Consider the following 15,825-nt stretch of genomic DNA (forward strand, 5'->3'; position numbering starts at 1 on the left):
TCAAACCACAATTTAGCTAATTTATTTATATATAGAGAGACATACACACAATTTCTTTCCTCTCATCACACCTTAAGCGTGGGAGAAAGACCTGCTTGGACTCTTAAGTTTGTCCACTTCTCAAAATTGACTTCTGAAACCGAAAACATATTAAAAAATAATTTTATTTTGATTGATTGCAAAAAAAATCCAAGTACCCATTTGATAAAATATAGGGTTAAATTAAATTAAATGTTTAGAATATAAAACCATATTAAATTAAAATAAATGAATAAATAGATATTTAACCTTAGAAAAACTACATATACCAATAACAATATATTATTACAACCTGGTAGAACATGTTTTCATTTTCCGTATTGATGCGGTAAACGAAGGTTCGAGAAGGTGGGTTTAAGCACACATTAGAAACAGACAGAGGAAGTAGAAAGCCAAATCAAAACCAGTGGGCGTTTCGCAGAATCCTCATTGCTCTGAAAACGACAAACCGAGATTGAAAAAACGCCCACATTTCCACTTTCAACTCTTTTATTACATTGCATAAATTTCAACACTCTTTTCAGATTGCCCACCGAAAAAGCCTTTCACCATGGTTTCTAGCCGTTTCGTGTCGCTTTTTCTCTGTTTCCTCTGTTTTGAGATCTCTGTTTCCTCCATTCGGTTGCCTGGTGTGGACCAAGAAGCCAAGGCCACGTAATGATGATGATAATTTTATTTCTGAATACTTTTTTCCATTTGGGTATCTCTCTGCCCGAGAATGAGTTTAAAATTTTACATTTTTTTTTGTTTTGGTTTGTGGGTGTTCGTTTTCAGCCATGGATCGGGGCTTGGGTTGAACAAAGGAGTCTGTTCAGTGAAATTTGATCCCACACGGGTCACTCAGCTCTCATGGAATCCCAGGTTTGACCCTTTTCCTTTGTTAGACAAATGGGTCGATTTTATTTTCTTTTGTTGTTGATTTTTGTGAATTATGTCATGCAGGGCTTTTCTGTACAAGGGGTTCTTAAAGGAGGAAGAATGCGATCACTTGATATCTCTGGTTAGATTTTGTTTCTGATCTTAGTCCTTATACTTTTAAAACAATGACTGTGGATTTTGGTCTTGGTATTTTTTGAAATCGATGCATTTTGATCTTATTTTCTATAATTGTTGAATTACGTTCATCTTTATGAAAAATAGGATTGTAGGATCAACAATGAAGCTCATCATTTATAACAAATACGAGGAGTATATCACTTGTAAAGCATAGGAACTACGACCAATTTTGACCTGAAATTGAGGGAACTAAGCCATTTTTATCCTTTTGTTTTTATGATCAATACATTAGAAAATCGAGGCTTTAGAAAAGGGTCTGCGACTGTGATCTAGGCTGCAACTTAATGGTTTTTTGGGATTTCCGTGACTGCAATCGCTTTGTGGTTGCTGAGGCTGCATTTGTCCGCAATTTATCGCAATATTAAGGGTTGTGACGAAATTGTGACTACAATTTAAAACCTCTAGCATTGGGTTTATGTGAGATTTTTTATGGGATTATATATCATATTATTTTTTGTGTCTGATTTTTTGTGATATTAGGCCAAGGACAAGCTGGAGAAGTCTATGGTGGCAGATAATGAGTCTGGTAAAAGTATAATGAGTGAAGTCAGAACGAGTTCTGGAATGTTTCTGAACAAGGCACAGGTGTGATGAATCAAAATTTATTTTATGCTTATGTGAAAACCTTCAATGCTTTTATTTGATTATGATTAATTATGTAGGTTATAGAGAAGCATGATTGGTGAAGTTCTTTTTTCAAAAAATTTTGGCTGCGATTTTATCTGAATACATCATGTTTTTTAATGATGCTAGATTGTGAGAAATGTTCTAGCAATTAGCTTGGAGATTTTGATGATAAGCATAAAATGTATAGATAGATTCTTGTCTTGGAGGTCTGATTGATCTTAGGAAAACAAGCAAAGATAGATTCTTGGCTTGAGTAAGTTAAATGGAAGTGTTAGAATAATTAGTTGTGTGTGAGCTGTGTATTACTTGGGTGAGTTGTGTGTGAGTGTGTTCCAACCAAATTGAGTTGTCTAGGTGTGGCTGGTTGCTTTCTACTTCCTATAAATGCAACATTAAGATTAGAGGTGAGGCAAGCCTCTAGAAATATATGTTTCTGTGTTAATCTTAAGTGGAAGTGTATGCAAAAAGTGGATTGAATTATAACTACAATGAAGTGAAGATGTACCAAACCACAAGTTAACATGTGAATAAGGAGATGTGTGTGCTACAGAATGTTTGACCTCACTCTTGCTAAATGCTAGAAATGGAATTTTATCTCTTGTACATCCACCTGTGACTTCTGTGTAGCTTTTTCTTTAGGAAAATGAGGTGGTGAACATGCTCAATGTCTGTTTGCTTGTTTGAGATGATTACAATCTAGGATAGACTTTGATACTATCTTGCATTTAAATGTTTAATGTGCATGCATGGAGGGCTGGTACCGTCAGTTCTACAGTACTGTTATCAGAGGTTAATGGTTTACTCTTTCAGGGCCTACGAGTAACAAGTTAATAATTTTGTCTCATGACCAAATATATCCTTTGAAGTTATTGGGCAAGATCTGTCAAATCATGAGATTGAGATCCCGAGAGAACAAACTGGGGGTTAAAAAAATGATCTGAGTCCTGTTTGCTGTTAACGTTAACAGTAGAGCTTCTGTTTAATAAACAATAACTGTTTATTATGTTTATTACTTATTATATATGGTTGAAATATAAACTGTCCCGCAAAATCAGACACGTGTTTTCCATTTTTCTTTCATAGTTTTAGATGGTGTTCATTTCAATGGTAGATTAAGTAAAAAGCTTGAGGAATGGTTGAGAGTTATTAATCAGAACCTGTCATGTTAACATCATATATAGGAGGGGGTCCAAATCCAAAAAGTATACCACAAGTACAGTGTGTAGAGCCCATAAGCTTCTTGAAAGAAAAAGTAGTCTCTGATGATTCATATTTTTTAAATAGCATTTATAGCTAGAGTGCCTATATGAATCTAATCTAGTTGTCAATGGTAATTCGCCTCTCCTCTCGGAATCATCATCTACTGATTGTTGGGAAAATTAGCATAATTTCTTTGCAACTTTTTTATTTCAATTTGATGAGCTGAAATTTATTTTAACAGAGCTTTGTGACACTTGCATTTAGATATTGATTTCCTCCTTTTTCTATATTTGATCTTTTAAGGATGAAACAGTTGCTGATATTGAATGCCGAGTTTCTGCATGGACCTTCCTTCCTGTAGGTTAGTAAACAATATAATTCTTTGATCCAGTTCAGTATTTGCTTTTCTTTTCTTTAATATAAACGTATGTTCATTGCATCAGAGAATGGTGAGTCAATGCAAGTATTGCACTATGAGAATGGTGAGAAGTATGAACCACATTTTGATTACTTCCATGACAAAGCTAATCAAATTATGGGTGGCCATCGGATTGCTACTGTATTGATGTATCTGTCTAATGTTGAGAAGGGTGGGGAAACAATTTTTCCCAATTCTGAGGTAAAGATTTTCTCATGGCTTTGATTCTCTGATGTTTCATTCTGAATCCCTTCCCTCAATCAAAAAGAGAAATTGAAATCATGATCAATTCTTTTTCATTCTCAGGGAAAGTTGTTACAGCCAAAAGATGATACCTGGTCCGAATGTGCTCACAAAGGATATGCAGGTATATATATTTGGATGCCTTTAAAAACTATTAGCAGTTCTTTTTATATCGACTTAAATGCTTTTTATTTTGAACTACATCAGAGAAACATTCCTGGAGGTCTCTGGTGTATAATATCATGTGGTGTACATAATTTCACATTCTCCTCCTTAGTACGATGAATATTGCAGTGACATCTGCAGATACTGACAGTTTTTAGGGCTTATGAAAATAGTTTGTGGTATAACTTTTAGCTTATTTGTATAACCTTCTTAGAGAAACTTATCAACACGAGCTCTCAAGTTTCATGATGTAAGCTCATGTGACAAACACACTTTCAGTAGGCTTGGGCTTTTCCTTTTTCTAGTAATAGTACAGTAGTATTTGCCTTAGTAATTACTTTAAATAGGACCATTGAATTAGTAGTTTGCATTATATCTTATTTTCTCTTACTAGATCCTATAATTTCAACATATATAAGATATCAATTTGGTCCTTTCTCACTAAAGTTGAAACAGGTGAGGCAAATGAATATTTCCCCTATAATTGTAATAATTATAACTGAGTTTTTTGCTTAGCTGTTTCATTTGGTATTTACTAACTTGGTTAAAATCATATTGGTTATGTGTGGCTTCGTAGAGACATCTTTCTTTCTCTTGCCATCAAAATTGCCATGTGACTGTTAATATTTCACACTAAGAATTAAATGGTTTTCAGTACTGAATGAACTTAACTGTTCTTTCCTTGATATTTCAGTGTCACTATTATTTAATCTCACCATAAATCTAACTATTTTTTTTGTCTTTTCAGTAAAACCTCGTAAGGGTGATGCCTTGTTGTTCTTCAGTCTTAATCTTGATGCAACTACTGATACCAATAGCTTGCATGGAAGCTGTCCAGTCATTGAGGGTGAAAAGTGGTCTGCAACCAAGTGGATTCACGTGAGTGACTTTGAAAAACCTGTGAGATCACTTGAGAGTAGTGGAGACTGTGTTGATGAGAACGAGAATTGCTATAGGTGGGCTAAAGTAGGTGAATGTGAGAAGAATCCACTTTATATGGTTGGAGGTGAAGGAGTCAAAGGAAAATGCATGAAGAGTTGCAATGTCTGCTCTTCTTAAAGAGTCTGTTACCTTTTCTTCTTTGCACTTAAATGCATGTAGAAACATACTACATTGTGAAATATAATGTATATATAAATATATAACATTCATTTTGTTGTGAACTATAACCATGAACTCTGCCAGTACATTGCATACTGTTTTCTTAGAACACAAAGGATTTAATTTTTAGCCATTGGTCAAAGATAAAAACTGGATACCATTCTCTGTATAGAGGGTGTTTTTATTGCCTGATATCGCTTTTCATGCATTTTGGATGTATGTTGTGTTTGAGTAGAACTTGATTAAGTGCTTATAGACAATTGATTATCATTGTTTGAGTTGTTTTAGTAATCAAAGGTGAAATAAGATGAAGTTATATTATAAGATATCTTTATAAACTATTATAAGGAGTTAACTGAAATACTTTGAAAAGAAATTTTGATTAAATTATAAACTATTTTTATGTACTGAATGATACTTTTACTGTTTCTGTTGTTTTCACAGTTAAGTTTTTTTACCATGAATAGAACAATATAAAGAATGGACTTTAATGAAGTGATAGTCTATGAGAACTGAAATGATATTAGAAGTGTTTTGCTTAAGAGAAATAGGAGAAAATAAGGATATAGTAATGAATAAAAATAAGCTAAAAATAGTGTAAAAGAAATAGACAAATATAATTCCTCGTAAGAAATTGAAGTTATTGTTTTACGTGTAATTAAGTTTTACGTTTATACATAAATTTTTATTTAACTTTTAATTTATTGAATTCTCAGATATTTTATATTTTTTATTAAGTTTTATTGTTTAATTTTTTATTAAATAATTTTTTGGATTAATAAAAAAATTTTAATATTAAAATTAAATTAAAAAATGTAAAAATTTTAAGTATTTAATAAATTTAAAAAAATGATTTAGATTCAGTTAAAAATTGACAAATTTATCTAAGATTTAAAATTTGATTAAGTCTATTTCTTATCACAATTCTTCAACTTTTAGGGATTGTAAAAAGAAAAATTAAATTATTTAAATAAATAATCTAATGTATAACTAATTGTTGTTATTATTACAATCTATCATAATTATGTTTTCAATGTAAAAAGCAGTTTGTATATAAGAAAATTGCAATATATATATATATATATATATATATATATAATGCAATTTTTAATATTTTTAATTTTGAGGTTAAGTGATGCCCAAACATTTAATTTATTTTAGAAAAACTTTTTTTTTCATACAAAAATCAGGAAGTGACAGAAAATAAAATTATTCATAATATGGATTAGATAGCTTTGATGAATAAAATTTACTAGAAAGGATAAAAAAAACCTTTTGTTAAGACTTTCCTCTTCTCTTTGGAATGACATTTATTATTATAAAATATCGAACACATATATACCAAATACATGTATGTATATGTGATACAAATTGAAGTATGATTACATGATAGCATGGTATTCATGGTAGCTCAGGCTCTCTGAGAATGAATCTATCTAGTGACAGGGTCTATATGTACTTTTTCATTATTGTTTTGTCTTAAGCAAAGATTTTGTACTATTAAGATAAGATGAAAGAATTTGGATTGCATTACCAAATTAAATGAGTTAATGTTGTCAGTTCTAACCAAAGAGGTCATTCAGATTGCACCTGAAATAGATATTGGTTTTGGGAGAGGAAGGAATTGGGAAGGCATTTGCATTATGTTTCTGATGTCATACAAATGGTTTTGGTTTTAAATTTTTGTTTACAGAAAGATGAACATAATCATGCAATTGTTGTTATTAGGAGCCAATATTTGCATGCTTTTCTTGCCTCTTCATATCTTAAACATTAGGCCCTTTCACCACTTTAAAGTTACCCTTCAATGCATATTGCATCACCATTACATAATTCACTCTGCATTTCTTCTTTTTCTTCTGTCTCTCTTTTCTCAAAAAATGGGAAGGCCTCCTTGTTGTGACAAATCCAATGTGAAAAGGGGTCTTTGGACTCCTGAGGAAGATGCTAAAATACTTGCCTATGTAGCCAATCATGGAACTGGAAACTGGACATTGGTTCCAAAGAAAGCAGGTTTCTTCTACCCTTTTCTTTCCAAACAATGTAGGAATAGGAATTAAGAGACATAACTATGTTATGATGCAACTTTACTCTCTTTTCTTTGATTGTATGCAGGTCTGAATAGGTGTGGTAAAAGTTGCCGGCTAAGATGGACCAACTATTTAAGGCCTGACCTCAAGCATGATAGTTTTACTCCCCAAGAAGAAGAGCTCATTATTAACCTTCATGGCGCCATAGGAAGCAGGTATCTTCCACTCCATATATTTGGTAAAATGCTTCAATGGCCTCTGTGCATTGTATGAAACCAATATGAAAGGTGGCACAGATGGAATAATTTATCAGACTGTAACATCTAAAATTTCAGTGTAATTTCTGTATAAAGAGCTTATCTGTCATCATTTTTTGTATTTTAAGTTTTTAACTATATACATAATTAGAATTAGAAGTAGAGATAAGATTAATTTATAGTATAAAATGGATGCAAACTTTATTTTATAAATTAATTTTATAAGATTGAATTATACTTGAAACGTATTTCTTAACGTAGTATAAGAGTGTATTCTAACATAAGTTATTTCACTGAGTTAAGTCAATTTCTTAACATGTCATTCACCTAATGATTTATTAAAGGGGATTTGATTTCTAAAATGATAATAGTTAATTCCAAGCTGTCTAATTACACTATAGGGTGCGATGCAATTTAGTAAATTCTGTTTTTATGATATAGCTATTAGCCTCACAAAGTAAGCAAAATTAGCATGACAAAACTTAATGCACTTCCTGGTATATGTTGCATGAGGAAAATATAAACTGTGTTGTCTTGGTTTATTGAGAGAATGAACTAACCATAAACTCTGACATGCATCGCAAATGTGCTAACCATATAACCCCATTTTTTTCACTTTGCCTTTCTTTTAACCTTTTTATTTATTTAAAGGGAAAAAAAAATCTGATCTCCTTATTTGTGACATCTAATCACATTTTCTTTTCAGATGGTCTTTAATTGCAAGAAGATTACCTGGGAGAACTGACAATGATGTGAAGAACTACTGGAACACAAAGCTAAGGAAGAAGCTTATGAAGATGGGAATTGATCCAGTGACTCATAAACCAGTATCACAAGTCCTCTCTGACTTGGGAAGCATCAGTGGCTTCCCAAACACCACCACCACTAACCAAATGGCTTATGTTAACAAGGAGTTGGTGATGAACAACATGGCACCAACCAAAACTGAACCATCAGGTTCCAATAAGTCAGTGGTGGAGAACACACAAGAGGGTCAAGTTCACTCATGGCAACACCACATTCCTTACCAAGTCCTCACCACAGAAAATGTCCAATCTCAAGTCTTCAGTGAAACTGCATCCTCCACCTCATCCTCATCTTCTTCCAACCTCACCCAGTTAGGCTCACCACAGTCCTACTCTTGCCAAACCCCTCAGGCTCAAACTGGCCCTCATTGTTCCTCCTTTGATTGGAGTGAGTTTCTGCACAGTGACTCATTTGTCTGGTCACTGAACCCCTCAAGTCTGGTGCAAAGTGAAGCTGATCTTTCCATCAATGCCAAAACCAATGGCCATGACAAACAAGGAGTTTCAGCAGTTGAGGGTTGTTGTGGTGCAAGCATGGAATATCAAATTAAAAAGCAGTGTGAAGGTCATTCGTTTGTAGATGGTATTCTGGACAGGGATAGTGAATTAAGAGCAGCATTTCCTGAACTTTTGGATGCTTCTTTTGACTACTAAGTGTGTTTTTCTGCTTATTGGTGATTAGCAGGGTTATTAAGCTCAGCACTCTCACATCACTAGGAAAAAGTTAAACCATTCATTCTGTTTTGCTAGTTACAGATTTTGTTATGATTTACCATTTTGCAATGTCTCTTATACATGATTTAGTTCTTGTTTATCTTTTACAATGTTTTTTTTTAGTTTTTAATACTTTTTTAAAAGATGTGTATTTCATTTAACAAAATAAACATGTACTGAATTATGGATGTTAATGTGTAAGGATATAATTAAGACTAATCCCTTTTAAGGTTTTGGGTTTGATATAGCTATGCCGATTTAGCATCCATGTACTAGGAAATCCTTAATATGAATAAATATTCAAAGTATTTTTCTTTTTCTTATCATGGATCAATAGAAAATGCACTTTGTCAACTGCTAGAATGTTTGCTAGCCCACAAGAAAAAGTGAGATGAATTGAGTATATTAATCACTGATTCGTTGGAGACATAATAGGATATATGACTCGCATAACTAAAAAAGCAGTTGTTCATATTTTAATCTCAAAATTAAACAATTTTTTTATTTTATTTTATTAATCTTTCACTTTATGTTTGACATATATATTTGATATAGAGATCTTAATTTTATGTTTATTTAATTTATTTTATGTTACTATCAATCATAGAATGTAACAAAGATAAAAATAAAAGATTATTGTTAAAAAGTTTTAAAATTTTATCCTTAAAATCAGTTAAAAAAATCATGTTAGGTGATCTTCAAATAGATATAATGTAAAGTTAGCAAACATATCCTACATAGTGCTATACAAGACAGGATAAAATTACATTGGAGTTTTGCTAAAACCATGAAGAAAAAAATTCTGCTACGAATAACTATTCTAACTGTATAGATAAGAATTCAATTGCTAATAACCGTATATCCTAAAATGAAAAACCCGAAACCTAAAAATGAGCAAGAGATATCAGTGGTTCAATTATTGTGCAATCCATAAAAAGTAGCATCACCAAAAGTAGATAAGAACACTTAGTAATAAGTTTTCAGATATAGCAACTAACCCAGATGAATTAGCCAAAAATTATGGGGATAAGAACTAAATATAGAAAGCTAATTGCTATATTTGCATGAACAGACTAAACAAAAGAGATTATTATAGCGAAAGATGAATGCTTTTCTCCACTATCCAAAACCATATTGAGAGAAGGAAAGAGAAGACAGACATTTTTCCATTGCAATCCAGAAAAAACTTTGATTCATATCATGAATTCATTGCAAAGATCATCATTTTCATTTCGAAGACAAGGATCTTCTGGTAGAATATGGCAAGACCAGATACAATTCGAGGAAGCAAAAGCCAATGGTCATGCTGGTACTCCTAGATTTTCTTCCGGGAAGAACAAGATGAAGAAGAACAAGGAGGCAAATGTGCCACAAATTGAAGAGACCATAATGGGAAGAACATATCAGGAGAATTATGAAGGTGACACACATTCAAATTCTTCACCTTCTTTATCTAAAACTCAGAATAAGGTACATGGAAGCTTTTTCTCTTCCATTTGCGGATTATGTATCAGTAATCCTTCAGGTCGTGATTGATCACCCTTGTTTTTTTATTAGGGTCATCTTTTTTGTATCAGTTTCTTGGTTTTTAATGTTGTGCAAATATGTGTCTTCTTTTTTATGTTCTGTGAACATTCTTTTGTTATTCTTAACAGTGTATTCTTTCGTTTTGTATTTGCCAATGTTCAATGCAACAAAGAAAATAAGCAATACATGCGAAAATTGCAGATGCTGTTTAAGCTGTTCGGAAAAATGATAAAGGGTTTTTTTTTTCCCGTGTAAATACACCCTTTGATTAGTAAAAAATTCTTGGTAACACGAAAATAAGGGTATTGGAAAAGTAAAAAGAAAATGAACAAAACAGACAAGTAAATAAAACGTAACATAATGAATAAGGCCTAAAATAAACCGATTATTTGTTAATTGAAGTATGAACCTTGTGAAAGAGGAAAATTCTAAAGCTAAACATAAATAAACTGAAGCTTATGCTATAGTTGTGCATAGAAGATAAGTGATAGAAAACCTTATAAAGAACCATCAACACCAAAACAAACACATTTCCCATCTAACTAATGATCTATTAAATCCGAGTGATATCAATTGTTTTCCAGGTCAAGTGGGTCAATTCATAATCGTGACGTTTATACTATTATGCTTAAGTAGAAAAAATGACATCTTAATTATCAATTATCTAATGATAAGTGTAATTAATATACAATAATTGGTGTATTGTATGGTTGGTCTCCGAGCTCCTCAAGCCACCCATTTCAGGCTGTCTACCTAGGCCAAGCTTCAGGCCAGCCTCCGTCAAGATCGAGCTCTCTATCACCAAGGTCGAGTTATTCCTGATTGGTCCGAGCTCTCCATCACCACGAGTGGCTCTCCTTGACCGAGGTTGAGTTCCACCTTGGCAATTCATCTCAAGTCGAACAACAAGGTCGAACAACCACATCATGACTCTCACCAGGTGAAACAACACAATTATGGCCAGATTATCTACGATAACAACTCATTAAGCTCTTAATGCATATTAAGGTATAATTTGACCATTATTAGGCCGACAAAAGGTAAATTTCCATCCAATTATTATAAATAAAGGTCTTAGGTATGACTTTAAAGGAACATGTACATAATATGAATCTCTTGCTAACCAAACAGCCATTTATTGGCTTTGGCATCAGAGTGTTTTATGCAGGTATCTTTCGAAAAGTTCTGAATGAGTGGGAGACCTAGGTGAAGGAGGGAGGACCTCAACCGGTCTCGTCCAAGCTGCTACAGTGCTCAGCCAACCTTCAAGAGGTCTTGTCCAAGCTGCTACAATGCTCGACCAGCCTTCAATAGAGCCCTCGAGCTACAACAGTGCCCTCAACCTACTCCACAACTCTTCTACCGGTGTCAACCTCGAATCCAGCTAAGGACCTCTATCCTTGAAATAATTGGTATCAAAATCAAGCTCAAAATTTCCATGACGATTGTTGACGGGAGTATAACATTCCAAAATATAGTATAATTACTATAAAATAGTCATCACAATTTTTAATAAAAGATCAGTTAACCAAAAAAAAATATAAAGTTATTATAGTTACCAAAATAACCATAAAAAAAACTTTATGTACAAGATGACTAAACCAAAACTATATACATGGCAATCAACTAAAATACTAAATATGCAGCCTCTCCATCTAACGCCTACTCCAAAGAAGTCTCGTTACTCTCTGCTCACACCCATCGGATGATCATAGCCAAGAAAAAAGTACAGGTACATACAACAAGGCACAAACAAAAAGGGTAAGCCAGATATACAAAGACAATTCATACATTACCTTAACAATTCAAACATTAAACATAAATCAAATATAACCTTCCAATCATCCTAAACATGCCGAGACCTAGACAAGACTATCAAGTTTCAGTATGAATGTCAAACTATTGGTAGTTCATGCACTTGTAATGGTAATACAACTGACTCAGTTTAAGTTACCATATAAGGTTAGTCTATTTTAGTTGCCTATTACCATAATCAAAGCCTATAGACAAGAACTTCCTGCTATTCTCATCCATGACTCACCTCGCTCTACTTGAGAATGGATGACCATTAGAGTGCCGAGATAAACCACCAGTACAATGCTCCATACATTCATACAAACAACACTACTTTGATACAATCCTTAAGAATCCTCCTTAGGACTCTTCTACACCTCATTCCAATCGAAACATAAGTTTTAAACATTTCCATAGATCATACAATAAACCAATACATCTTTTCAAACTATACATATAAGTAGAAAGATTCAAAAACACTTAAGAAAACATACTCACTTGTCCAGCTGACAGACTCTTCTCGTCTAGCTAGAGGCAAAACAACAAGCTTCCTAAGCTATGTGAACTGGCTCGCTTAGCTACTGCAACTTTTTGCCAAAAATCCTAAATACTCGCACAACTAGCCATTTCTGTTCACCCAACAACAACCAAAACAAAGAGCTTACCAAGCTTAGCAAGTTGGCTCGCCCAGCCTCTAAAGATCACTGCCAAAACTCCCCTACACTCGCCCAATTAGTCAATCTTGCTCACCCAGCCGGACTGCATAATTCTTCAACACTAAAATTGCAAAATTAGCACTTCTAGACTAACCATTTTTACCAATTTTTAACACTCCTAGATTAGATTATAAGCTATTTTAGACTCAAACAAATGTGTATAACCTATCTTAAACTAATAATCAATTGTATAACAAAACATCAAGTCAAAAACCTCTAAATTCTCAACTTAAAGACCAAAATCACATTGTAGTTCATTTTTAAGTGGCTTAAGGGTTCTAACAAGTTAGAAATGACTTTCTAATAACCTTTAAACTAACCAATATGATCCATAACTTATAACTTAAATTCCCACCACTCCAAACCCCAAAAATACTTTTAAAACCAATTAAATCACCCTTAAAGTATTACTACCTCTTTTCTAAAATAGATTTCAACCACTTCACAACTTTAATAACCTTCAAAAACACATAAATAGATTCTAAAACTTCATCTATTATTTCTAGTCCTTAACTCAAGAACTCACACACAAAAACTTGTAAAATTGACTAATAACAAATTACAACTCAACCTAGTTCAAATACCTTTACATTAAACCAAATTCAACATCCACCAAATACCTCAAGAACATAATTTATCATGCAATTAAAGTTTCACTCCAAATCATTCAATATCAACCCTTATCATATAATCAAATTCACTTACTTAACAACAATTAACATTCTAACATTTTAATCATAAACATCCAATTTCTACAACTACACAACCTAATCAATATCAATTCATACTTTATAAACTTTACGAAGAACAATACCTAACTTCCCTTATCTCAAAAAGAATTATTAAGCTCTAAGAACACACCTCTTTTACTTCTTGCTCAAGGAACTTTCAAAAACACCTACAAATAACCAATTTGTGATAAAAGGGAGTCTTTAGGATCACAAATTTGCAAAGAAATAGGAAAACAGATCCTAAAGCACGTGCGACAAGAGATCATCAAACATGATCTCAAACTAAGAACGAAAAAGAGAAAATGGATGGAAAAACTTACTTACTCTAAACTAGAAATTAATCGGATGAATAGGTAGATCTTATTGTAGTGATTAATTAGACACTTCCTGATCGTCAAAGAGATGACTTAGGAACTAAAAAAATAAGAGAGAAGGTAGAAAGAACTGAGAGAACAAGTTCTAGAAAGATGAGTTAAGTTTTAATAAATGAGACGAATTTAAGAAATTTTTTGTATATTATCAAATTATTTAAAAATAAAATAAAATATTCTATCCCATTATTTTAAAACATATAAACTCTAATACTCTGATTTCTAGATTCTTATATTTATATTAGCTTTAACTAATGTCCTTTCTTTCACGAAGCATTCATATGTATACTCCATTATAACACTCATAAAATAGAACGTGGACTTTTCAATTTCTTTTTGTACCACATACAACTTACTGATAGAGTCAAATTTAATAACCCAATAGAGTGTTATCAGTACAAATTTCCAAGTAATAGCTTCCAACCAAATATGCCTTTACACATAATAAAACCCTTTTCTTTTTTGTTTAAAGTTTCTTCCACTGTCTAATTAGCTACAATATTCCTTCCTTTTAGAAAGGTAGTTTGACTCAAGCACCCTTTTAACCTCCAAGACAAGTTTTTTTAGGGTATTTTGTGCATGGAACAAACAAAAAATATTGGTTTATAATTACAAGAATGTGAGAATAATGAAATTTGGGTCCGAGAAATAACTCATCTTACATTTAAGAAAAAAATTCTTTTAATAATTTATTTTTAACAACTTTTTGACAACACATATGTCATAATATATATGTGATAATTTGTAATTGGTTAGTTTCAAATATTCTTTTAAATATAAATTCAAACAGACCAATAAAGTGATGACACATGTCTTATTATCAAAAAATTGTTAAAAAAAGTTGTCAAAATATCATTATCCTACGTTGAAAATGACCTTATCTCATTTTTAATCACATTCCCAAATGTTTTAACAAATTTAAAAATAAATTAATGGAGACAGGGAATTTTCAAGGAACCTTCTTTATGGAGCAAGACTTTGTGATATAGAAAGCACATGCATAAATTGTAGGGTAGAAAAAATAATAAAAAACTGACCCACATGCCTTCCAATCAATCCACCAAAATGGACTAGACAGGTTACCCATTTCATAGTTCTAAAGTCAATTGATTCGCTTTTGTTCTTTTTACATTGCCAAGAAAAAAAAAGTCAATTCAAATAATGGAAAAATAAATAAGATATAAAATTAAATTAAAAATGTTTAGTTGGAAAGTATATGAAAATATAATAAAGATATGAACTCGTGTTTAGTTTAAATGAAATAAGATAAGAATTTCCCTTTTACCAAAACACCCTATAAATAGGTCAAATCTAAACTGCTTAAAAAGCATGTTGATGTAAAAAGTCAGATTTTAAATCATTAAAAAATGTTTAATACTTATTAGGTCAAACTATTTAAGTAAATATAAATATTTTTTTATATTATGACTAAACCAAGATATTAAAATCATACATTTACACATTTCTCTTGAAAATGTAATGAGAATGGGGGTTGGGAAGTGGAAATTAATGATTAAAAAAAAACTACATCAATTTTTCATCGCATTCCTAAAATAATTTGGGAAAACATGTTAAAAAAAGGGTTAAATTGAATTGGTTTACCTTTCTTTTGTGAATATTAGATTAAAAAGACTTAGGAACCCATCAAATGGAAAAAAACGAAAAGGAAAAATAGATTAAAATCCCTTGTGCTTTCCATATTTTTCAAAATCATTGTAAAAGTTAACAACTGATTTTAACTATATTTAATATTTGATAGACCGGTTAATAAGATCATGAGTAGTTTGGATAGGATCATTAAGTTGAATTTAACCTAATTTTCAAATCAATAAGATAAACTCCATTCAATTAAGTTGGATTTGACTTATATATTCATCAGTTTACTTAGGAGAGAAAGTAATAAATGAAGTATAAACTTAGTGATTAAATGAAGTTGGATTTGTGATGCATTCGTGTAGTTTTGCAAATATAGAAATAAAATAGCAATGGCTTAAATTCAGAAGTGATGATGAAGCTTCAGGAAGTGCATA

The 15,825-nt window shown here is 32.0% G+C and overlaps 2 protein-coding genes across 2 annotated transcripts; both read left to right on the plus strand.

Moving 5' to 3' along the window:
* The first annotated feature begins 366 nt into the window (after positions 1-366).
* On the plus strand, positions 367-4,935 carry LOC106770622 (probable prolyl 4-hydroxylase 6). The gene is made up of 8 exons (XM_014656789.2): positions 367-693; positions 814-900; positions 982-1,039; positions 1,576-1,680; positions 3,226-3,283; positions 3,366-3,541; positions 3,647-3,707; positions 4,497-4,935. Exons 1-8 carry the CDS (start codon positions 590-592, stop codon positions 4,805-4,807), a joined length of 960 nt encoding a protein of 319 aa, XP_014512275.1. The 5' UTR covers positions 367-589; the 3' UTR covers positions 4,808-4,935.
* Positions 4,936-6,113: 1,178 nt separating this feature from the next.
* On the plus strand, positions 6,114-8,754 carry LOC106768777 (transcription factor MYB35). Its single transcript, XM_014654099.2, has 3 exons — positions 6,114-6,862; positions 6,965-7,094; positions 7,843-8,754. The coding sequence occupies exons 1-3, from the start codon at positions 6,547-6,549 to the stop codon at positions 8,594-8,596; spliced, it is 1,200 nt and encodes a 399-aa protein (XP_014509585.2). The 5' UTR covers positions 6,114-6,546; the 3' UTR covers positions 8,597-8,754.
* Positions 8,755-15,825: the final 7,071 nt, after the last annotated feature.

This window comes from Vigna radiata, chromosome 1 (assembly GCF_000741045.1).
Source record: "Vigna radiata var. radiata cultivar VC1973A chromosome 1, Vradiata_ver6, whole genome shotgun sequence".
NCBI classification, from domain to species: domain Eukaryota; kingdom Viridiplantae; phylum Streptophyta; class Magnoliopsida; order Fabales; family Fabaceae; genus Vigna; species Vigna radiata.